The sequence below is a fragment of the Schistocerca americana genome, chromosome 4 (assembly GCF_021461395.2).
Source record: "Schistocerca americana isolate TAMUIC-IGC-003095 chromosome 4, iqSchAmer2.1, whole genome shotgun sequence".
Classification (NCBI taxonomy): domain Eukaryota; kingdom Metazoa; phylum Arthropoda; class Insecta; order Orthoptera; family Acrididae; genus Schistocerca; species Schistocerca americana.
This window is the reverse complement of record NC_060122.1, coordinates 468,292,598-468,319,180: the sequence shown is the minus strand read 5'-3', so window position 1 is coordinate 468,319,180 and position 26,583 is coordinate 468,292,598. Positions and strand designations below refer to the sequence as shown.

Genomic DNA, 26,583 nt, shown 5'->3' with positions numbered 1-26,583 from the left:
GAAGTTGCAGGCCTCAAGATAAATTTTCGCAAAACTAAAATGCAGATAAATTCGACCATCACGAATAGGCTGGCCATTAATGGAGAGGCCGTAGAACAAGTCCAATCTTTCCTCTATCTCGGAAGTATAGTCATGACTACAGGAGGTGCTGAGGAGGACATCTGTAGTCGCATCCGCAAAGCAAATGCTGCATTTGTACAACCGTACCCTGTCTGGAGAAATAGGAACATCTCAAAGAAGCCCAAACTCCGGCTTTTCAATAGCAATGTGAAGGCTGTTCTGTTGTATGGTTGCGAAATTTGGAAGGTGACTACCCACATCAAAAACCAGCTCCAAGTTTTTATCAACCACTATCTCTGATGTATTTTAAATGTGAGATGGCCAGATATAATGACAAATGAAAATCTTTGGAGGGAGACAAATCAGCAACCAATCAAAATACAAATCAAAGAAAGAAAATGGAACTGGATTGGGCATACATCGAGGAAACCAGATGGAGCTATTGAAAGGATGGCTTTGGATTGGAGCCCTCAAGGAGTTAGAAAACGTGGTCATCCCAAACAGACGTGGAAAAGGTCGATCGAGAGAGAAGCTGCAGAGGGGAAAACCTGGAGTGAAGTGAAGAGACTTGCTACAAATCGTACCAGGTGGAGGAATTTCGTCACGGCACTATGTTCCAGAAGGAACGACAGGAACAAAGCAAGCAAGTGAGTGAGTATTCCCAGCTGTTGAGTCAGCTATTAAGAAAAAATTCTGAACAATTGGTGCTGCCAACTGCCTACCAAACTGAAGAGCTTGTCCCAAGGATAATCTGTTGTCAAAACTGTTATAACGTCAAGTTGAACACATATATTTCAAAATGACACAACACATATAAGTCACTGAGTTAAGTTGACTAAGCAAGAAATGTGAACAAGGCAACATTCGAATGAACACTGAGTCCAAGTCTAGCGACCACTGCCTGGCTGGCCGCTTAGGTGGCGCGGCTGCTGCATGGCTGGCAGACAGTGCCGCATGTAAAGGACGCGCGTAATTGCGCGGCAGCACTTTAAATGATCGGCTAGTCACAACACTTTTCCCCCCTTTGAAATTTTTGCACTGGTCTTGATGGAGGTGGCCTGGAGAATGCTAAAGTCCATAGGCGTTGTTTGACTGGCCGTAAAGTCTCAAGGAGGCGGCTTCCCATACGGACGTAAGTGTCCCCAATGATAACGGGTCGAGATGACAGGAGACGTAGGGGTCGAATCTGCTGGGGCCCCATGCACCAATCTGCCCGTTGTGGCAAGTCCAGTTGATATAACAGGAGACATGGGCGATGTGTCGGCGTCCGTAGGAGAAGGAGGCGAGTAGATTGGCTCCGACAGATGATGGTCATCCGGTTCCTGCATGGGCACGTCTCCTGGTGGCGTCCATTCTTGTACTGGCACCGAAATGACTGTGATAGGGCTGCGTTGTGAGTAATGAGAGATGCCAAGATCCCAAGCATCAGGTAGAGCCGAAGGTGGTGTAGCGGCATTCGGAACAGGCGTTGCCGGCACACGAGGCCAAAGCTGGTCCGAATGACGCACTGCAACACCCATGTCCATCTGGATTTCATACAGGCGTTAGCCACGGTGTTGTAAGATGGGGCCCGGACTCCATTTTGGCTGCCTGCCATATCTCCGTACCCAGACGAGGTCATCGTCGGTGAACCGGCCAAGCGAAGGCACCCGCGGCCGTGAGGTGGAAGGCCACAGAAGATGAAGGAGCGTGCGGGGCTGTTGGCCATGTAAGACCTCAGCCGGGCTGTGGTCGCCCATGGGGGTGAAACGGTAAGAAGCCAGAAACTGGAGAAGCGCATCATCAGCAGCAGAAGAAGTCAGAAGTTTCCGCATCTGAGCCTTAAATGTGCGGACCAGTCGTTCAGCCTCACCGTTTGATTGTGGATGGAACGGAGGGGCCGTTCCGCAAAGTCGGAAGGGGCAAATTGCAGACCATTATCAGTAACAAGAGTAGAGGGAAGCCCTTCCACAGAAAAAATGCGGGCGAGAACACTTGGGGTTGCCACGGTGGGACGCGATGTGCAACGGACAATGAAAGGAAAGTTAGAGTAGGCGTCTATTATGAGGAGCCAATAAGTACCTAAAAAAGGTCCCGCGAAGTCAGCATGAATGCGCTCCCAGGGCATCTCAGGCGAAGGCCACGGTGACAAAGATGACTTCGGGGCGGCGGCCTGTGATGCACAAGGGCCGCAGGCAGCGACCATGTGTGCTATTTCAGAGTTGATGCCGGGCCAGTACACATGACGGTACGCCAGAAATTTTGTGCGAGACACACCCCAGTGCTCTTGGTGAAGGAGGCGCAAGACCGAAGCACGCAAAGATGCAGGGACCACAACACGTGGCGAAGCATTGTCGGTGGAAAGGAGGATAGCACCATCCCTAGCCGTGAGGTCGTAGCGCAAAGCGTAGTAGTTCCGCAACAGGTCAAAAGTCTTAGTGGACGGACGATCTGGCCAACCCTTCTCAATACAGCGTAAAACCCAGGAGATGGTAGGATCAGAACCCGTAGCAGCCGCCAGCCGGTCCCCAGTGTTGGGGAATCCGTCCACAACCCGCTGCTCGGCAACATCCAGATAGAAACACAAAAGTTCGTCCCTATCGAATGCCAGATCAGGAACCATGGGAAGGCGAGACAGTGCATCAGCATTCACATGTTGAGCTGTCGGCCAGAAATGAATCTCATAATTGAAATGAGACAAGTAAAGAGCCCAACGCTGGAGGCGGTGTGCAGGTTTGTCGGGAAGTGACGATGATGGATGAAACAAGGAAATAAGTGATTTTTGATCCGTAACAAGATGAAATTTGGATCCATAGAGAAATACACCAAACTTATGAAGAGCATAAATAATGGCCAAAGCTTCTTTTTCAATTTGAGAATACTTTTGTTGGGCACCCGTGAGCGTTTTGGAGGCATAAGCAATGGATTGTTCAGAACCATCAGAAAAACGGTGTGCAAGGACTGCACCGACCCCGTATTGAGAGGCGTCCGTGGCAAGAACAAGATGTTGGCCAGGTCGATAAGTAGCCAGGCACGGGGCCTGTTTCAGCATAGTCTTCAATTTCTGGAAAGCAGCATCGCATGACGCGGACCAGTGAAAAGGCACGTTTTTATGCAACAGGCGATGCAACGGCTGAGCCACCGAAGCAGCAGACGGTAAAAACCTGTGATAGTATGCTATTTTCCCCAAGAAAGCCTGCAGTTCCTTAACAGATGTAGGGCGAGGAAGGGCATTGATCACCGTGACAGTTTGCCGAAGCGGACGAATACCATCCTGAGAGAGTTTGAACCCCAAGTATGTGATAGATGCCTGAAAAAACTGTGATTTCTGAAGATTACACAAGACCGGCGGTCTGTAAGACATTGAAAAGTGTGCGGAGAGTCTGAAGATGTTCGTCAGTGGCGGAGCCAGTGACAACAATGTCGTCCATGTAATTGATACACTCAGGGACAGGGAGCAATAATTGTTCCAAAAATCGTTGAAAGAGAGCAGGGGCGCTGGCAACCCCGAATGGTAAACGTTGGTATTGATAGAGGCCGAAAGGCGTGTTAAGGACCAGAAACTGCCGGGAAGCAGCGTCGAGAGGAAGTTGATGGTAAGCTTCTGAAAAGTCAATTTTAGAAAAATATTGGCCTCCAGCAAGTTCAGTAAACAATTCTTCAGGTCGGGGCATAGTGTAAGTGTCAATGAGGAATTGCGCACTTACAGTGGCTTTAAAATCGCCACAGAGACGAGTATCACCATTGGGCTTAGCAACAACAACGACAGGAGAGGACCACTCACTGAAAGTGACAGGAAGCACGACCCCTGAAGTAGTGAGACGATCCAGCTCCCGTTTTACCCGATCACGAAAGGCCACAGGAATGGACCGTGCCCAAAAAAACTTAGGCCGAGCAATGGGTTTGAGCGTGATATGAGCCTCAAAGCCATTTGCACAGCCTAACCCAGGAGAAAAAAGGGACGAAAATGTCATCGACAAGGAATCCAATTGAACATAAGGAATAGCATCAGAGACGATATTGACAGAGTCATCTATGGAGAACCCAAAAACGCGAAAGGCATCGAAACCAAAAAGATTCTCTGCAGTACTCTGGTCGACCACAAATATGGGAACAGTGCGAACTACGGATTTGAAAGATACCTCAGCATTAAATTGTCCCAAGAGAGAAATCTTCTGTTTAATGTACGTCCGTAATTGCCGAGTGACAGGTGATAGGAGTGGAGAACCCAACTGAAGATACGTCTGAGAACTGATGATAGTGGCAGCAGAACCAGTATCCACCTGCATGCGGATATCCCTACCAAGGATTTGGACAGTGAGGAATAACTACCCTGAAAGGGAAGAAGTGCAATTGACAGACAACATAGAAGCAGAATCAGCGTCATGTTCATGAACATCATGGATGCGATCTGATTTGCAAACGGAAGACACATGACCCTTCTTTTTGCAATTGTGACACATGGCCCAACATTGGGGACAATCCACCCGTGAATGTTTTGTAAAACACCACGGACATGAAGGATGTTGCTGGGGGTTTTGCTGCAGTTTCTTAGAGGGTTGTTTACGGTTAGGCCGAGGCTGCACGTGGGAGCGTACTGCGGCCACATCGGCTCGCGGGGACATGCTGCACACGTCGTCAACAGCGCACAGAGGTTGTATTTCCCCGACGTCACCCCACGCCTCTATTTGCGCCCCAGCGGCGCTAGAAATTTGAAAAGACAGCGCGATGGAGAGGACTTCATCTCGAGTCGGATTTGCCAACTGAATGGCACATCGCCTAACTTCATTGTCGGGTGCCGACCATATAATAGCATCCCGTACCACGGAATCGGCATAGGATTCTTTGTGAACGTCAGTAACAAATTGACACTTTCGACTGAGGCCGTGAAGTTCAGCCACCCACGCGCAATAGGATTGATGCGGTTGTTTTTGACAACGATAAAAGGCAACACGAGAGGCTACCACATGCGTTTGCTTTTGAAAATAGACGGACAGAATTGGGCACATTTCAGCAAAGGACAAAGACGCAGGATCTTTCAAAGGAGACAATTGCGACAACAACCGATACATTTGTGGTGAAATCCATGAAAGGAACAGAGACTTACATGTTTGTTCGTCCGTGACATGAAATGCCAAGAAGTGCTGTCGAAGACGTTTTTCGTAATCAGACCAATCTCCCGCCGTCTCGTCGTAAGGAGGAAAAGGAGGTATAGACAACGACAAGAAACGGCCCACATTAGATGCCGCGTCGAAATCACAAATCGCCGATGTTAGAAGTGTTTGCTGTTCAATGAGACCTTGCAATAGTTGCTCGACAGTAGCCATGGAAACATGTGGATAAACGATGAAAAGGAAAAATCCACTACCTCATCGCCAATTGTTATAACGTCAAGTTGAACATATATATTTCAAAACGACACAACACATATAAGTCACTGAGTAAGTTGACTAAGCAAGACATGTGAACAAGGCAACATTCGAATGAACACCGAGTCCAAGTCTAGCAGCCACTGCCTGGCTGGCCGCTTAGGTGGCACGGCTGCTGCATGGCTGGCAGACAGCGCCGCATGTAGGGGACCCGCGTAATTGCGCGGCAGCACTTTAAATGATCGGCTAGTCACAACAAAAACGTATTCGACAATGTTGATTTCGTCGTTTCCACTATAACTGGCTGGAACACTTCTCACGGCATGAGGGGTATCAACTGCATTTGAATTGTCTCCCTCTGCAACAGAAGTAGGCCACCTAGGTGTTATGGAACTTCAGATATTGTAGCATAAGTCAAGAAATGCTTTACATTAGATACCGTTCTAGAACTGGACATGATCAGTCCCATTCCTTCAAGCATATTCTCCCTCCTTTGGAAGATATGCTGTGGATGTGTGATAAGTGGCTCCATTCACTGCAGTACACTCTACAAGTGCTTTCAGTTCCTGAAGTTTATTCAATCTATCAGTAACACAGTTATGGTGAGAGAAGTGCAGTAAGTTCCTACTCATTCTTTACTTCGCCACCAAGTGACTATAACACAGTTACAGAGATTAACAATATGCTATCAACAATAGAAAGCAGCAAGGCACCACATTTACTGATCCAAACCCCCCCCCCCCCCACCCCCCACCCCACCCCCGCCCCCAACACACACACACACACACACACACACACACACACACACACACAAAACACTGGTCAATGACAACACCTTACAAGTTTAGCACTTCGTAGCCACTGCTGTTAACAGGGACGCATTTTACATAAACTTCATGCAACAACTGCAAATAAGTACCCATTTAATAAGCAGAAAAACAACTACCCTCCATGAAGATAACCTCAGTGAAGTTCTAGGGGGGTAGAGGCTGTTTCTAAACTGAAAAATGAGCAGCACTCATGTTGGGAGAGGTTGCCTTTTCCTACAGCTGCTGTACGGGATAAAACAAACAGTTACTACTCTCGCATTGAGAACAGCATGCATGTCCATGTGTCTTCCTTGCGTTAGTGTAATTAGTAACTCATATCTGCACTCCACATAGTGTCGATGCTCTCTGTGGGAAATAAGCACTGCCTGGGTGTGACTGTACACCGTGTTGCCAGTGATTCATAAGGTACACTGTGGAGGGTCATTAGAATATTGTGAAACACCATCTAGTTGCTTCTTGTGATGTACTGGGGTAAAAAGGGTGGGGAATCTCCTGTTCACTCTTCAGTTCACAGACCTATGAACAAGGGAAGAGCATGAACACAATCTGGTGAGCTACCTTGCCTCACACCCACGCTTCTACTCTCCACCCCGCTCCACCAAGCTACACACCTACAACACAATTTACCCCTTAATATTGCTCTACTGCAATTAGACATGGTACATATATTTAATATTTGTTCTTAAACCACTCCATTTAACAATAAACATTAACTTCATACCCCTAAATGCTATTTTTAATATCTGCAATGTAGAAACTACCAGCCCCATAGAATAAATGAATATGACCCTTTTAATAAGGTATTTATTATAGTTTAATCTTGTACTGGGAAACATTTTCACTAGAAGGCATGGTTTATGAGTCGTTCAAGGAAATAGTGACATTTAAACCCCCCCCCCCCCCCCCCCCCCCAAATAACCAGTGAACACAAATCCCTACGAATCAGGATTTGTTATGTTGTTCAGGGTAAACCCACCCCCCCCCCCCCTCCAACCTGTGGAAAAATTTGTACCTACACGAGGTGTGTCCCCCCCCCCCCCCCTCCAATTTTCTTCCTTCACTGACTGGACCAAAAGTCTCTCTGACCTGTCAGTCAGTTCCATGTTTATACTTTATGACCGCTGTCTCCAATGTAACGAAGAAACATCACCGTTTGAGATTTGGCATCATTAACATGCACGACAAGCTGTGTACTGTGAGGTACAACATATTTCATATCCTTTCATTTTAACAGAGTTGTTTGCTTGCTAGACGAACACAGAGTTGAACACCACAAACAATGTATAATTGACACATGCCACTGATATAGAGTTATGTAATATGTAAGTAGACTTTATCTTTCTACTCTTATGTATACAGTTGCTATGTTGTAGATATGAGTGTACATGCAAATGTTTGTTGATGTGTCCTGGCATGGGATGGAGGGAAGTAAGGTGATTGCGGTCAGTCTGCACTATCCAAGCAGTGAGCAGCACACACAGAAAGACAAATTTCCAGTGAAGGCAGGTTGATGACTTGGATCAGCACCAAATACTGTCACAGAGCACTTATGATAGACGCAGATTTTAGGACCTGACAGGATGGTTGCATCAGGAGACTCATGGAATTCAGAGGTCTGATTAACTATTTATTTGTGATCAGACTAACTATGACACTGAAGGCTAATTCTAAACATTAGAAATAGCAAAGGAGGCAATTGGTTAGACAATAGACGTCAGTGTTTGAAGCCAAAGGGGCAGGTGCCAACAGAAATAGCTAACTGTAGCAGCACATTAAGTGTAAAGTTGAGAGCAGCACTCTAAGTGAGACAAACAGACATGTCGGAGTTTACCGACACTGGCCACAAGCGACATGGAGTCACGCCCCAGCGATCTGACTGAGAGCTCCCTCTGAATACAAAAACATGGGTTTTTAAGGAATTGTGGTACCACACCATTTCTCCCTTCCTATAGTCGACCTACCAACCCACCGCCACTTAACAAGCTTTGGCCAATCTGGCGAGCCGTTCTGCACCTCCAGGGCACCAGTGGCCAACCACATTTAGATTCCCCCCCAACTCCTACCCAGTAGGTAGGGATGCTTCGGGATTTTACATTAACAAACTCCAAGTTTGGTATCAACAGTGTTTAGCTGAAAGCTAAACGTAACTGCCACTCCTATTATGGCCAGCAACAACAGTGTTTTACATCACTTGGCCCCGCTCTCCACCCTTCTGTAGGTGGGGACTGCTGTAGTAGCACTCTAACCTGTAGAAACCCACTGACACTGCAGTTCTCAGGAGCAACTATGAAGCTTGCTGCCTCTGTTTAGACGTGCCTTTTCATGGCTATATTCTACAGTGACACCTCACGGGCAGTTGATGGAGTTAAGTGATAATTCTCTGCAGTGAAGCTCCCCCCCCCCCCCCCCCCCCCCCCCAGGACAGCTGCACAGAGTGCCTGAAATTTGTATTGTTCTAGTGTTACTATTTATCCCCAGTATCCTAAACTCTACCAATTTTGCCTGCTCTCTGCATTGTGTCTCTGATTTCCTACCTCGGAGTGTCCTTGACGGCTCTGAATAGCCTTAAGCGTAACAATGTACAAGTCATTATGCCATCAATAAATGACATTGTTTTCTCTGTATTAGACGCCACTGATGGTGGGTTATACACCCAAGCAGCAGTTTGGCTATTAACTGTATAGAGGAGTCATTAAGCTGCAGACAAGCACAACAAAAATACAGCTGTACATTAGAGCTTTCAGCCAAACGACCTTCTTCAAAAGTAGAAAACACAAGCACAAATATTCACACACACACAACTTATACATACACACGACCACACTGCCTCTACACAATCTGGCCTCAACAGCCGGATGCAGTGGTGTGTGTGTGTGTGTGTGTGTGTGTGTGTGTGTGTGTGTGTTTTCCATTTCAGAAAGAGGTTTTCTGACCAAAAGTTCAAATGTATAGCTGTCTTTTTGTTGGCCTCTTTGCAACTCAACATCTCCTTTTTATGGTGAGTAGCAATTTATTCTTTTCTTAATATTGTCATTATCCCTTCATGGACTTTTCACTGTTTGGTTTGGCTATTAAATATTTTAAATGCAGTTCATGTTGTTTTTCAAGCTGTTCTTTAACAAATATTTAAAAGTTGTGGAGTACCACACTTTCACTATTTTTATATCCTCAGAAAACTTATCAAACGGCTTTTATGGAAAAATTGGGTTGAAGATACTGTGCCACAAAATATGTATTATGCCACATTGTCACTCTATACAAAGACAGTCACAGTGAATGTCACCACAAAATTTCATTGCTGGGTGTTGTTGGAAAAGTATTTGGCTGTATGTGATGTGTAGACGAGAAGCTCGCAGATCATGTGCACCCTGAGTCTCCATGTGAGTTTTGAGGTTGGTAATCTACTACTGTTGACATGATATGATATGACAAGATTTTCACACACTGAAAATTCAGGAAAAGTGGCATGAACAGAAATCCCCATTGTTCATTTTTTTCATTGACCTGGATAAGGCTTTTACTTTACTTGCGAAGATAGTGCCTCCTCCAAAACTACTGAAGATGATCAGGGCTTTTCAAGACAATATGGAGGACGCTGTGATATTTAGCAAAAGCACATCTGATCCATCTGTTGTGGAAAGGAAAGTACTTCAAGGTTGTGGACTGGCATCTACCATGTTTGATATATTGTTTTTACTAATTTGACAAAGCTGCTTTCAGCAAATAAACTTGGGAGGGGGGGGGGGGGCATATTTACATACCACTGAAGTGCTATCTTGCTAGTTTACTTGTAAACAACCTTTTGTTCAATTATGATGCAGCATTCGTTCTACATACCTGGACATCTTCAGAGGCATGTGAATAAATTTCCTATTGCATGTAAGCTCTACTCTACACTCTAATCTGTTGTTATGGTGCAAGGCTACACAGATTTGCCTACCATAAGATTGGATGGCTCCTTGCTGAATGTAGTTGACAAATTCTGTTACCTTGGCTCACTAGTGTCGAAAACACCTCTCTCGATGATGAGATAAATGTGAGAAATGGCAAAGCGGCCAACACTTTTGAGAAGCTCAGCAAATGAGCATGGGACAATAAATACCTTACAGTGACAACAAAAATACTTGTCTATGAAGCATGTGTGGTGACACACTCTTGTACACAGCTAAGACTTGGACATTATATGCTAAACAAGAATGTAAGCTCAACATCTTTCATCAGGGATGCTTACAAAATATTTTAGGCATAATGTGGAGGAACTGCAAAACACAAGAGACATTCCTGAATACTGTGAAACTGCCAATTATCACTGTCACTCTCAAGGAATGTCACTTGCAGTGGCTAGGACACTTACAATGTATCAGTCACTTCCATCTTCTCTGACACACACCATACTGTGAGACAGCATATGCCCAGACTTCTAGGAAGGCCTGCATTGCAAGTGAAAGATAGCACCAAGCCCAAGATGAGGGCATTTAATATTAACTGCAACAAATTGAAGGATGTCACTGAGGACTGCAGCAGAAGCAGAAGACTCATCAAGGACTGCAGCAAGACAAAGCATGGTTCAACAACTTAGTTTTGGAACGAGAATATAGACATGATTATGACTATCCCCTCTTTTGGAATTATATACACAAGCCGACATTACCTGCAATTGCCTGCATAATGCTAGTTGTATCTTCTGCCAGCAAGTATATGCCAATGAGGACTTCAACAAGTCATGAATGTAAAACACTACAATGGACTAGAGTGTCTGTAGAAGGATGATATGATTGGTAGAAGCCAACTCATGGGAAAATTTGGCCCTTATTTAGATTCTGAAGGTAGTAGCTATAAAATACACAAGTGAAAGGTTATCTACAACTTTTATAGAAATCAGACTGCAGTTACAAGGGTCAAAGAGTGTAAAGGGAAGCAGTAATTCATAATGGTGTGAGAAAGGGTTGTAGCCTATCTCTGATGTTATTCAACCTGTACACTGAGCAAGCAATAAAGGAAACCAAGAAGAAATTTGGATTTGTGTTCACTGGTTTGGGGGGGAGGGGGGGGGGGGGAGGGGGGGGGGAAAGGTTTAAATGTCACCTTTTTCTTGAACGACTCAAAAACCATGCCTTCTAGTGAAAATGTTTCCCAGTACAAGATTAAACTATAATAAATACCTTATTAAAAGGGTCATATTCGTTTATTCTATGGGGCTGGTAGTTTCTACATTGCAGATATTAAAAATAGCATATATGAAGTCAATGTTTATTGTTAAATAGAGTGGTTTAAGAACAAATATTAAATATGTGTACCATGCCTAATTGCAGTAGAGCAATATTAAGGGGTAAATTGTGTTGTAGGTGTGTAGCTTGGTGGAGCGGGGTGGAGAGTAGAAGCGTGGGTGTGAGGCAAGGTAGCTCACCAGATTGTGTTCATGATCTTCCCTTTTACCCCAGTACATCACAAGAAGCAACTAGATGGTGTTTCACAATATTCTAATGACCCTCCACAGTGTACCTTATGAATCACTGGCAACACGGTGTACAGTCACACCCAGGCAGTGCTTATTTCCCACAGAGAGCATCAACACTATGTGGAGTGCAGATATGAGTTACTAATTACACTAACGCAAGGAAGACACATGGACATGCATGCTGTTCTCAATGCTAGAGTAGTAACTGTTTGCTTTATCCCGTACAGCAGCTGTAGGAAAAGGCAACCTCTCCCAACATGAGTGCTGCTCATTTTTCAGTTTAGAAACAGCCTCTACCCCCCCAGAACTTCACTGAGGTTATCTTCATGGAGGGTAGTTGTTTTTCTGCTTATTAAATGGGTACTTATTTGCAGTTGTTGCATGAAGTTTATGTAAAATGCGTCCCTGTTAACAGCAGTGGCTACGAAGTGCTAAACTTGTAAGGTGTTGTCATTGACCAGTGTTGTGTGTGTGTGTGTGTGTGTGTGTGTGTGTGTGTGTGTGTGTTGGGGGCGGGGGTGGGTAGGGGTGGGGGGGTGGGGGGGGGGGGGGGGGGTTTGGATCAGTAAATGTGGTGCCTTGCTGCTTTCTATTGTTGATAGCATATTGTTAATCTCTGTAACTGTGTTATAGTCACTTGGTGGCGAAGTAAAGAATGAGTAGGAACTTACTGCACTTCTCTCACCATAACTGTGTTACTGATAGATTGAATAAACTTCAGGAACTGATGGCACTTGTAGAGTGTACTGCAGTGAATGGAGCCACTTATCACACATCCTCAGCATACCTTCCAAAGGAGGGAGAATATGCTTGAAGGAATGGGACTGATCATGTCCAGTTTTAGAACGGTATCTAATGTAAAGCATTTCTTGACTTATGCTACAATATCTGAAGTTCCATAACACCTAGGTGGCCTACTTCTGTTGCAGAGGGAGACAATTCAAATTTTTAGCCTCTTCACTTTTTGAGAGAACTGAAGCTCGGGTGATGCAGTTGATACCCCTCATGCCGTGAGAAGTGTTCCAGCCAGTGATAGTGGAAATAACGAAATCAACATTGTCGAATACGTTTTTGTTGTGACTAGCCGATCATTTAAAGTGCTGCCGCGCAATTACGCGGGTCCCCTACATGCGGCGCTGTCTGCCAGCCATGCAGCAGCCGTGCCACCTAAGCGGCCAGCCAGGCAGTGGCTGCTAGACTTGGACTCGGTGTTCATTCGAATGTTGCCTTGTTCACATGTCTTGCTTAGTCAACTTACTCAGTGACTTATATGTGTTGTGTCGTTTTGAAATATATATGTTCAACTTGACGTTATAACAATTGGCGACGAGGTAGTGGATTTTTCCTTTTCATCGTTGACCCACATGTTTCCATGGCTACTGTCGAGCAACTATTGCAAGGTCTCATTGAACAGCAAACGCTTCTAACATCGGCGATTTGCAATTTCGTCGCGGCATCTAATGTGGGCCGTTTCTTGTCGTTGTCTATACCTCCTTTTCATCCTTATGACGAGACGGCGGAAGATTGGTCTGATTACGAAAAACGTCTTCGACAGCACTTCTTGGCATTTCATGTCACGGACGAACAAACATGTAAGTCTCTGTTCCTTTCATGGATTTCACCACAAATGTATCGGTTGTTGTCGCAATTGTCTCCTTTGAAAGATCCTGCGTCTTTCGAGTGGAGTGTTTATGCAGAGATGATGAGACTTTCACAGTATAGACTAACAAGCAAAGCTAAGTCAAACCAGTCTTCATACTGAAACCACAACCATGTACGAAGATACAATTATGCCGTATTACACACTATCACTACAGATTTCTGTTTATTGTTCACTGACATCTTACTACTCAGCTATTGTTCTTATTTCTGGGTATCCCTTTTCTGCTAAATTGTGACAATACTAATTTATTTTTGGCCTGAAAACAAAATCACCTTAGATTTCAACCAAGGAAAGTTTCACTAATCAAGTACCAAGAATGTATGGAGATATTGGCCACTACAGCTTATTGCCACAATCTAGTAGTATCTCATGAAGGACCAGAAGAATCCTCAACAATCACAACATTAAAAGTGTATTCCACACCCGAATGAAACTACAGAACTTGCTAGCCCTGTCAAAGGAGATCACAAACCCAGAAGGCGCACTCTCACACTCTCTCTCTCTCTCTCTCTCTCTCTCTCTCTCTCTCACACACACACACACACATACACACATGGGAGGGGGGCGGAGGGGGAGAGGGGGGGGAGAGAGAGAGAGAGAGAGAGAGAGAGAGAGAGAGAGAGAGAGAGAGAGAGAGAGAGAGAGAGACGGGTCTGTGATCTCCTTTGACAGGTCTAGCAAGTTCTTTAGTTTCATTCTCTCTCTGTATCTCACACACAGACACACATGGAGAGAGAGAGAGAGAGAGGGAGAGAGAGAGAGAGAGAGAGAGAGGGAGAGAGAGAGAGAGAGAGAGAGAGAGAGAGAGAGAGATAGATTTACAATTAAATCGAGACACTATCATGTCAAAGAAGTATGCAGGGTGTACATAAAGCAAGGGAACACTTTCAATTATTTGCTGCACAAGAACCAAACATTGTACAGATATCATACATATGTCATTTTGAAGAGAAACCCTGAAAGTTTTTTTTTTCTTTTTTTTCATGTATACCGCCACAGTGTAGTTTGGTAATTTGCCAACAGTCAGCACTAGTCGCAAACATAGCGAGTTCAGGTGCGGAGCGAGCTTTCTGTGTGTTGAAGTTCGACAAAACCGAGTATGCTACAGCTGTTCCATGGATGTTTAGAACCAAGTACAGTAAGAAGCAACCAACAAGAAAGACCATTTACCACTGGCACAACAAATTTGTTACGAAGCGTTGCTTGTGCCCAGCGAAGAGAAGCGGATGTCCCACTGTGAGTAAAGTGAATGTGGAGCGCATATAAGGGACATTCATAAGGAGTCCAAAGAAATCGGTGTGTCATGCATCCTGTGAACCCGAAATGGCTCCATTGACAGTGTGGAAAGTCCTGCAACAGAAGCTGTCTATGAAACCATTCAAATTGGAGCTAGTGCAGAAGCTCAATGACGATGACAAAGACAAGCATATTGAGTTTTGTTCGCAGTTGTAACAACTGAATGAGAATGGGGATGGCATTGTTGATTGCTTAATTTTTAGCAACGAAGCCACTTTTCACACTAATGGGAAGCAGAGCTCCGGGAGAGATTATGGGAAGCGACAGCCACAGTCAACAATGCCATGTTGGGATGAGTATGGCAAGAATTTGATTACTGTACTGATGTCTGCCAGGTCACTTATTGTTTGTATATCGAATGTTTGTAAAAAAAACTTTCAGTTTTTCTCTTCAAAATGCAATATGTATGACATATATACAATGCTTAGTTATTGTGCAATAAATAATTGAAAGTGTTCCTGGATTTTATGTACACACTGTACAATTCTGTAGCCATTTTGTGCACAGTAACTCATGCACACTAGCCCTGTTCGATCATTCAAAGGTCTTCACTCAGTAAAGTTGGTCAGAAAGCCAGAGGAGAAGGTTATCATTCACTAATAGCAATGACAAAATCTAGCTGAGATTTATCATAATATGATGATAATGCATGAGGCTTTGTGGTTCATTAGTTGAGGAATTTGGATGGAAACCAGAAGATGCTTGAATTATATCACAGATTGTTACGTCAATATTTGTTTTTGACCCTTTACTTGATTACAGTCTGTTCTCCAATTTTTGTATACATGAAGAATGTCCCAATGTAGTTCAATTTTAATGTAAAGCTGCAGTTCAAACTTCCCTCTTCTGCCTGATTACTGGACTAGAACATAAGAATGCACGATGACAATGGCAAAATTTTGTCCATTGGAGCTATTCTAGCAAAGCACTCACCCCATAAGCTGATGAAAACTCTGACGCTAAAATGCCATTTGGGTTTGCTTTCATCAGGCGCTTAATGTTGCAAACAATGGTAGAAGGTAGCATTTGACAGTCATTTCCTTTGTCCTTTCCATTTCCACTGACTGAATGGTAATTGCCTAAAAAACAAAAGCATTTCACATAGTAGAACATAAGAGAGCATAATGACATTAACTATCCACAACAAAATGTTAAACTTACTTTCTGAGGTTAATACTAATGGAAACACATATCTTCCATCAAATCTCAATATGTGGGTGGCACACTCCAGGAATTCTTCTGTATCATCGAATCCTCGCATTATGTGAGGGAATTTTGACAATACCTCTCTCTCAAGAGCCTCTACAGGAGCCCCCTAAAACAAAAATGCAGCTTATGTGTAAAATTAGCTAAAGATCAAGGATATATCAACTGACTGCAACTTATGTAAAATAAAACAAAGGCAAATGGCGTATTGGGGGCTTGGAAACACAGACAAAGAAATAGGTAACTAAAAAGTTAGAGATGGCATTCTAGTTAGTAAACACCATCCTAGTCTTAGATATGATGGCAGTAAACACTCTGATTCTGTACACAGACACAATAATCTACTGGTTATATATGAGGTATCATCTGAATTATTCTAGCAATACAGCAATATGCACGACACACAAAACACAATTAAATAAAATGTTACACATATGCCCTCCTTGGAGCATCTAGTTATTTTGACAATATTGAGTAATTCACAGCAACACAAAACAAACTGAAAGAGAAATATTGTGTTTTCTAATCAGGTCTATAGTTAGTAGTACAAAAAGATACCATAAAAGAAGTACTAAAATATTCTTCAGAAATACAATTTTAGCCTGATGAAGTCCACACACATCAAATAGTTAACCTACGTTAAAAATTTTTACTTATGTTTTATTCTTCACTTTATTACACATTTAGAAATTACATCATCATTAGATCTGTGGTATACAAGATGAAAGATTAGTGGCAACGTGTTTTTGTACCCACATAAATTTGAAAACCAATTTATAACATACAATATATAGTATTAAATCAAATTTTGACTTTATGACTATAAATTACAAATTTAAAATTATGAGACGGAACTGATGGCCTCTACTTAAATTCAGAAGAAAATTCTCAACAATGAGAGAAACTGCTCTAGTTTTCATCATCATTAGTTCCTTCCTCGGGGAGGAATGAGGGGTAGGTTGAGGAAGGTTAGGAAGAGAGTTCAGGATGTGAGGGACATGCAAGTTGTAAGGGTGAGGGGAGAAAATAATGAGGGGGAAGGTGTCAGAGGGATTATTAAGAGGTCACATATATTCCATCAGTAAGCTTCAGTCTACAGATGATAGAAAGACAGAGTGAGAAAGGTGAAAGAGAGAGCTTACATAGTCCTAGGAAACGAAAGCTGGGGAAACATTTGTAAATAGCACTGAAATTGTAAGTTTCAAATACATTGTATATTGTAATGATATTCTGTATGCCAGTGGTGGAAGGGTGTTTACATATCAAGTGCAGTTAATACAGATTCTGAGAGCCAACTAATTTGGATGAATAAATGTGTGAAATATGTGTTAAACACGGTAATCAAAGCTTTTAGAGATCTCATGCCTTAGGTGCAGTAGCTGCAGCACATTTCAGGGAAAACTTGAAGGTTGTGCATAAATTTTCTGATCATGTTGTAGTATCAGTTGGAGATATACCATTAGCTTGCACAATAGTTACTTGCATTTGATTTCATTTTATCAGGACTTCTGCTGTTTGCCTTGGTAGCAGGTGCAGGGTCCTGGGTTGCGTCCTGCTTGTGCTGTTGTGTATTTTCCACCCCCTTTGCACGCGCGTGCCGGCTGGCTGTGTATCTAGTTTGCTCGTGGCTTAACGTATAATTGGCGTTATGCACATTAGATAATAGATTTCTACTGCTTAGCTGGTGTTCATTAATAGGTTGATTAATTCTACAGATGATGTGCTGTAATGAATAATTGTGTTATAGTTACTTGAGGCAGATGTCAGTCAGTTGTAGATACCCACTAGTTCAGGGATTTTTCATGCCTATTCGTGATGGTTGTTGCTCCTGTTCGGGGGTCCATGCCGAGGCTGTATTGGAAACAGCTGAGTGGGCAGGTGTTCGCTTCTGGGTGTAGTTTGTTGAATCCCATGAGGTTGCTTAGTCACATGAAATTTTATATTTTATATCCTACATTGTAGGGTGCCTGCCATTTAAGTAACATGGTTGTGTGACATGGTATATGATTTGTTGTTGCCTGTACTCTGAATTACTTTGGTAATACCAATCACTCCAGTAACGAAAGACTACATTTCCTTGTTAAATTTTGGTAAATTGTTCTTCAGGTTGATCATAGTTTTTGAGTAAATAATTTTTAACTCATTTCACTAAATGTGTAATAGGCCACAAGTGCCGAGGTTTATGAACGTTTAAATTTTGAAGTAACTTGGTCTCACCTAAATGGTAATTTTAAAAATGTGTTGATGGTTTTATTTGTTATTTGTCTTGTTTAAATGTGCCAAATAAATGTTGAGTGCAACTGACGAGGGTGATTACCTGATGTGTTACTTGTCCAGTCGTACTGTGCTGAGCTTGTGTCATTGTGTAAAAGTTGAATTCCATGCTGTGTTGACACACCATTGGTAGCAGAGCGTGGTCGTGTTTCTGGGTGCTGGGGACAGGCGTCACCATCCACTGTTGTATCTGGTGATAAATTAGGTTATTTATCTTAACTTGTATTTTTTTGTGTGAGCAATCTCTGTTGGTTGTATTACATTACAGGACAACGAAGACCCAGGGGTGTCCAGGACTGAGCCAGTTGAGGAGAGAGCAGCTAGTTTATGAGCTTAAGATACGTGGGGCACCGACTGATGGTACGGTGACGGACCTGAGCGCATGTTTGCAGGGAGTTTTGGACTGTCTGGTATGCCTCACTGGAGAAGGCATTGGTGAGGTAGGTTTGATGTTGTCCACGTGTGCTGCGTTGCTTTCCGGTGTACAGGAGAATCTCGAGTTTATAAGGGATAGTAACCCTTCCCATACGCAGGTTAGCCAGGTTCAATCCCAGCTCATTCACTGGGTTAATAGATTGGGAGATTTAGAACAGTTGAAGGTTACCCCTGAACAGACGGCCAATGTTGGCAAGTTGCATCAGAGGGCTATGGCATTGCAGTTCGATCTTAATGCAGCAGGGTTGCAGGAGGAAGAAAGCATAGGAGGAGGCACATTGGTACAAGACCCAGTTAATAAATCAGTGCGGACAGGGAAATTAACGAAAGTTGGGCAGCCACTGCTCAAACCATTTGCTAAGTTACCCAATCCTATACTTCTTTTAATTGAGGGATTGAGCGTTCTGATGGTAGACAAGTTGCCACATGTTGTTGAGGTTCTGTGGTTATTGGTACGTTTGGAAACACATGCTGATGCACTAGATGTTGACCACTGAGTTATTCTTCAACTGATTTATCCTTTGGCTAAAGGGTTATTGAGTATTATTATTAGTGAAGTATTGAGAGTTAAGGGTAGCCTTTCTGATTTGCAGTGGAAGATCACTGAATGTAAATTCACTCTACGCATTAAGCATGATTTGGCAGGCCAATATTTTTATCGTGTTCAGCATCAAACCGTGACCCTCGAACAATACACTGATGAAATTCATGTCACCATTACAGTGCTGGACTTAAATATAACTGAGAGGAAGGCTGTAGAGAGTTTATTGCGGGCCATCAGACCGGAGGACAGGTCACGGGTTATGTTTGCCCCTAAGCCAACTACCTTCAGTGAACTTGAGACTTTGGTTTAGCAGATTGAGGGGCTTCGTTTTGCTGATAGTAAGGGAGCCAGGGAGCGAGAGGCGGATCCTACAACTACCTGGGTGCAACCTAATCGTACTGAAGGAAAGATAAATGATGTTGGGAGTAGGAGTTGTTTTCATTGTGGGAGTTTCGAACATTTGTTGTGTGCTTGTCCAGAGAGACAGAAACTGCACCCGAGTAGCTGACGGTTTAGGAACAGGGACACCTTTAGTCAGGAGCGTCCGATGACGCAATGTAATCACATAAGAACAGTTGGTAGCCAGTCACTGCTGTTCGTTTGCAGCACATCGAACCACGAACCAGTCTGCCTGTTAATAAATTCTGGTAGCAGTATGTCCTTGTTAGATCATCAATGGTGGCAGAAGTATCATTCAGTGTGTAAGCTACCTCCCTCGCAACCAACCTCAGAGGGATGTTGTGTGGTTAATGGGCAAAAGTTGCCCCTCATGGGCTGTTGCTGGGGAAGTCTATCAATACATGGGTTTTAATGGATGATTCATATGTTAGTGGTGGAAAACCTGTCCGTTAATTAGTTATTGGGCTGCGATTCGATACAATGGATGGGTCTGGTGTTAGATTACGCCAGTAGGATGTTTCATTTTCGGTTCGCACCTGCAAAGAAGTTTAGTTTGTGTTTCATGCCAGGGGCAGACAAAGGTAAACAATATATCTGTTCAGGGTTCTGAATTTGGGCTCCGTCATTTTCCAGGTAGTCAGGCAGAGGAATTATTCGTGCTTATGAGTCTTTTTCCTGATGTGCTGACTAATAAGCTCGGTGTGACGGATAAAATTCATTTCTATATCCGCTTGACCAATAATGTGCCAGTTCGACAACCCCCATACAGACTATCACCACAGAAGCCGGAAGCATTGTGCCGGTTGGTTGATAAGATGTTAGAGGAAGGAGTGATCAGGAAGTCGGCCTCTCCTTATGCTTCTCCGATGCTTTTGGTGCCTAAGGCAGAGGCTGGGTATCGCCCAGTAGTGGACTATAAATGATTAAACCAGAAGGTTGTTTTGGAGTCGGTGCCGTCGCCCGACCTGCACCATTGTTTTACCTGGTTCGCAGGGACGAAGGTCTTTACCAACCTGGACCTCAACCAGGCTTACTACCAGATTCCGTTATCTGAAGAGTCTAAACCAGTCACTGCGCTTATCATGGACTGGAACCTTTATGAGTTTAATCGGGTGGCATTCGGGTTGTCCACAGACGTGGCAGTCCTGTCTCAGCTGCTAGATAACATCTTGAGGGATGTCAAGTACAAGTTTGTTTATAATTACCTTGACGATGTGGCAGTATATAGTCCTAAGCTTGAGGAGCACCTTCAGCATTTGTAGCAAGTCTTATCCTGCTTGAGGGAAGCTGGGTTCACAGTCAAGCCATCTAAGATAAGTTTGGCACACAAGGACATTTCGTTTTTGGGACATTTGGTCTCGGCAGGAGGCATGAGCATTGACCAGGGGAGAACGAGTGATCTACAGTAGTTTCCGCCTTCTTTGACTAAGAAGGGAGTTGCCCGATTTATAAGGATGGCTAATTTCTTCCGTAAATTTGTACCCATTTTGCGCAATTAGCTGTTCCACTAAACCAAATTCAGAAGAAGAATGTGGATTTTCAGTGGGCCAAATCCCAGCAATCTGCATTTGATGCTATTAAGGAGGCCTTAACTAATCCACCCATGTTGGCTGTACCACATTTTGGTAAGCGTTTTATTGTTCAGACGGACACGTCTAATTCTTGGGTGGCGGCAGTGCTACTCCAGGAGGATGAAAGTGAACGTCATTCAATAGCATATGCATCCAGGAAACTCTTGCCTGCCGAGTTAAAATATTCTGTGTACGAATAGGAAGTGTTTGCAGTACTCTTCAATTTAGAAAGGTTTCGTTTCTACCTAGAACATAGACATTTCGACTTGGAGACTGACCAACCAGGCATTACGCTGGGTACTGGCCCGCCCCAGGAAAACCAGACGTATCACCCGGTGGGCAGTCCGCATATCTGCCTACAGAGTCAGCATTAAGCATATGAGGGGAACGGAAAATACTATAGCGGACGCAATGAGTTGGATGTTTGAGGAGGAACAGGAAGGAGACCAGGGATACTACTGGCGTAGGCAATGGAAGTTTTGTTATGGGTGTTCTAACTGAAGTTCTGGAGTTGTTTGGCAGTTTGAGAGAAAAGCAAGGCACGGATCCTACCTCGAGTCCCATAAAACACCATATCCTAGACAGGAAGCAGGTGCCGGGCTATAGCATAGAAAAGGGCATCGTATGCTACCAAACTAAGAGCGATGGAAGGGATAAGATTTGTCCGCCAAGTGAACTAGTCCCGGCAATTTTCCATTATTTCCACGATTTTCCATTATTTCCATAATTCTGTGGTGGGAGGCCACCTGGGAGTCATCAAGACTATTGCTAAGATTTGGGAGCATCTAACCTGGGTGATACTGTATAAGGACATTCGTAGACTAGTAGAGCAATGCCACGTTTGTAAGGGGTCCAAGCCCAACTCTAATGCGAGGAGAGGGATGCTGCAATCTACCAGGGAGAATGCACCAATGGACAAGGTATTCATTGATTATATCGGACCATTACTGAGAACGTGGAATGGCAATAGATATACATTGGTAGTGGTGGATGCATTCACACGCTTTGTATGGCTCATCCCTAGTAGTGTAAAAATAGCGGGTTTAACCATTCACCATCTGACTAACATTTTTTCGATCTTTGGTCTACCAAGGTCGCTTGTTAGTGGTAACACTCCTGCTTTTGGGTCGCGTCAGTTTAGGAGATTTTGTTTCGAAAGTGCTATACATCACAACGCTACTATTCCCTACTTCCAGCAACTTTCATTTGCAGAGAGAGTGAATTGCAATCTTAAGGCTGCTCTCATAACCTTCCACCAGAAGTCGCAGCGAAGTTGGGACGAGACGATCCTTTGGTTGAACATAGCCTTCAACTCTGCGTGCCAGGAAGCAAGTAAGGCTGCCCCTCTCTCTCTGATGCTTAGTTACCCTGTGAACTCCCCACTCACCAATTTGTAGGTCCATCAATGATTTACTGCCTGAGCAGGTGATCAGCGAGCTCATTCAGCAGAATTGGAGACGTACCACAAAAAATATCGAGCTTGTACATCGAAAATTAGCGCAGTGCTATAATCACAGGTACAGTCCATTTACGGTTCAGCCAGGGGCGACAGTTTTCATCTGTAATTTTGGGGCAGGGGGGCAAGGGAAAGACAAAATCTCAAGCAAGTTATCACCACGTTTCGTGAGACGCTGCCAGGTGTTATGGGTCTTGAACCCAGTCAGTTTGCTGTTTTGGAATAGTCAGACGGCGGAAACCTCACAGGTGCACATCTCTCAGGTCAAGGGAGGGAGCTAGCTCTTGTCTCTTGCCTTGGCTAAATGGGATGGTTTCCAGTTTTCTGAGGGGGAGGATGAGCCATGTGACTCGATCAGCGATATTCCCACCACCGGTACGGGTCATCTTTCCAGTGGTGTGCGCAGAGGATGTGGTGGCGCTGCCTACCGGGCTGATCGGGGACCGACGGATAAGCTCTAGCAAGTAGGGAGAATTTTTGCTTTGGGATGCCTAGCAGTAACGTCATTTGGGAAGTCTGGCAGATAGTACAGACGCCATGCGAGGCAGCAGGAAGAGCACATCTAAAAGGGGCTGTTAACTCGGGTGACGGTGCCGTAGCAAATATCACCGGCGTGGAAGCAGTCACGTTACTAGGAAGCCATTGGTGTATTTCACTTCCTGCATGTCTCCTGGCACCACGATCTGCGGCAACTGGCTTCATCGAAGAAGCAAGAGGGTAAGGGCCTTGGTTGTGCTGTAAATTGTGGCCGGAATCAACTACTGGGGTCAGTGCTGTTGACTTCATTTTCTTGGCCAGTCTTTGCTACTCCTACTGAGTCTGTCTTCGAATATGTTAATTTCAACTTCCTTAATACGCAAGGTTCTAGTGAGAGATGTATGTGATGTGATGATTAACATTTACTAGCACCTGGAGTGCTGATACATTCCGTTTGTAGATTGCTACTATCAGTGTTAACCGCCAGTGAAAACAGTTTGGCTGGTCCTTGTCTAAGTGCTGCCTGGTTACTGTATTTATATCACATGACAGAGTTAAGCTGGCCAATTGCTATAGATATATATGGATAAAATTTTCCCTGGATATATTTTGCTGTGAATTGCAATAACATTACTGTTACGTTTCTATTTGAAATGATAGTGTGTCGAGAGACACATGTCTCATTCTATATGAGTAGTTTCATAAATTCTTACAAGTTACAGAGAGGCCAGTTGTTAGTGTGTGTTTAAATAGTTCGAAACTGATTCTTTTAATGAAAGTACAAGAATTCCTTCAGTGACAGTATGTGCATATGGTAATTAATTATGATTTAATCACAAATTTAAGTGTGGCTATTTGCTGTAAGTCACCTTGTGTTTTGTGTTTGGGGGGCGGGGTGGGGGGGGGGGGGGGAGGGGGGGGGGCAGGGGGTCTCGATATACTGTTAGCCTGCATGCTAGTTACTTGCTTTTGATTTCGTTTTATCGGGACTTCTGCTGTTTGCCTTGGTAGTGGGTGTGGGTCCTGGGTTGTGTCCTGCTTGTGCTGGTGTGTATTTTCCGGCCTCTTTGCCCGTACAATCCGGCTGGCCGTGTATCTTGTTCACTCACGGCTTAATGTATAATTGCCCTTATGCACATAAGATAATAGATTTGTACTGCTTACATGATGTTCATTAATAGGTTGTTTACTTCTACAGATGATGTCCTGTAATGAATTATTGTGTTTCTAGTTACTTAAGGCAGATGTCAGTCTGTTGTAGATACCCACTAGTTCTGAATTTTTCGTGCCTATTCGTCACCACTGCTGCTCCTGTTCGGGGGTCCATGCCGAGGCTGTATTGGAAACAGCTGAGTGGGCGGGCATCCGCTTCTGGGTGTAGTATGCTGAATCCCACGAGGTTGCTTCGTCACGTGAAATTTTATATTTTGTATCCTACATTGTAGGGTGCCTGCCATTTAAGTAATGTGGTTGTGTGCCATGGTATATGATTTGTTGTTGCCTGTACTCTGAATTACTTTGGCAATACCAATCACTCCAGTAACGAAAGACTACATTTCCTTGTTAAATTTTGGTAAATTGTTCTTCAGGTTGATCATAGTTTTTGATTAAATAATTTTTAACCCATTTCACTAGATGTGTAATAGGCCATAAGTGCCGTGGTTTACGAATGTTTAAATTTTGAAGTAATTTGCTCTCACCTAAATGGTAAATTTAAAAATGTGTTGATGGTTTTATTTGTTATCTGTCTTGTTTAAATGTGCCAAATAAATGTTCAGTTCAACTTATGATGGTGGTTGCCTGATGTGTCACTTGGTCCAGTCCTACCACCCCACAGCCTACTGTGATGAGCTTGTGTCGTGTAAACATTGAATTCCATGCTGTGCTGACACGCCAACATGTATGAAGTGAACAAAACTGTGACAGATTGTAATGACATTCCGTAACATATAAGTTAGAAGGCTGCTTCAAAAGCAGATGCAACTATAGATCTATTTCACTGACATCAGTCTTACAGAATTTTGGAATATATTTTATGCTGGCATATTATGACCTTTCTGGAGGCCGAAAATCGCCTCCATAGAATTCAACATGTATTCCACAAACAATGATTGTATGAAACCTAACTAGCTCTGTTTGTCCACGATACCAAGAATGCAGTAGATGCCAGTTTCCAGGTTGATGGCATGTTCCTCGACTTCCAGATGGCATTTCATATCATTCTGCACTGTCACCTAATGAACAAAATGTAAGCATACTGGACAAACTTTGTGATGGACTTGAGGAGTTCTTACAAACAAAACAAAGCACATCATTCTTAATGAAGAGAACTCTTCAGATGTAAAGGTAACTTCACGCATACCGCAAGGGAATGTTATAAATGTTATACGACTGTTACTGTCCACATTATACATATACAGGGTTTCTTTCCTAAGAGTCATCATGCATCTTTCCTCTAGTGTTTTGGTTGATATTTGCAATTTTGATTTTGCGATGTGTAGCTGGAGCCGGGCCCAACAAACATTGCTCGTCACATCTTTCATGCGATGCCCAGTATCAATGGAAAATGCCAGTTTGTTTCCTATTACAAACTAAATTATTTTTAAAGCTGAATTTTACATTCACATTCAACTGAATGGTCCCAAATTAGTCTAGTGGCATATCTGTTTAACACACATACATTAACAGGGACAGTAAAACACAAAAAACAGCCAGTGCTCCTACAGCACCAGCACCACCCAGGCCCATGCTGACTGCTCCCACCACGCAGCATCACTGCTCAGTAGCTGCTGCTGGAGTACTGATTTTTCTTCAGGTTGTACTGTTCCTGTTAATACATGTTGATAAACGAAATATCTCACTAGACTATTTTGTGACTGCTCAAGAGAATGGGCACATAAAGAATCTGCCATAAAAACAATATTGCTCGTGAATGGAAACGCTTTTTGTCAGCACTGGATGTCACATGAAAGATTTTATGAGCAGTATTTGTTTGGCTGCCTCCAGCTCCACATTGCAAATATCTGCTGACATGCAGGCAAAATGCGCCTGACAACTCTTAGAAGATACACCCTGTGTGTGTGTGTGTGTGTGTGTGTGTGTGGGTGGGTGGGTGGGTGGGTGGGTGGGTGGGTGGGTGGGTGGGTGGGTGGGTGGGGGGTGGGGGGTTTTGTGTGTGTGTGTGTGTGTTTAGGGGGTGGGGGTGGGGGTGGGGGTATATATTTGTATGATGACTTGATTGTGGAACAATCACTGCAATCAGTGGAAGCAATCAAACCCATTAAATTTATAAGATTATATGCACGGAATGATTTAAAGTGGAAAAATCACATAAAGATAGGTGTCAGATTGAGGTTCATTGGCTGAATCCTTAAAAAGTGTAGTCCAACCAAAAAGGTTAAAGTCAGTGGCATATACAATCCATTCACAAAAAGATGAACAAAGGCTTTTAGCTCTAGATCTGAAGAAATGATTAGAAGTCAGTTGACTTAAGCCTGCTCATGTTTTGTGTTCAGCAGCTGCCAACTTCAGTAATCTAATAGAGAACCACGTGTAAGTAGGTACTG

General features: G+C 43.7%; 1 protein-coding gene across 1 annotated transcript in view; it reads right to left on the bottom strand.

Annotated features, from left to right (window-relative positions):
• LOC124612458 overlaps nucleotides 1-26,583 on the bottom strand; it is a 147,295-nt gene that overhangs the window by 80,748 nt on the left and 39,964 nt on the right. Inside the window, exons 4-5 of the mRNA XM_047140686.1 lie at nucleotides 15,817-15,970; nucleotides 15,589-15,734 (exon numbers count right to left, since the gene is read on the bottom strand). Coding sequence (XP_046996642.1) covers nucleotides 15,589-15,734; nucleotides 15,817-15,970 — 300 coding nt within the window. The remainder of the gene's footprint in view (nucleotides 1-15,588; nucleotides 15,735-15,816; nucleotides 15,971-26,583) is intronic.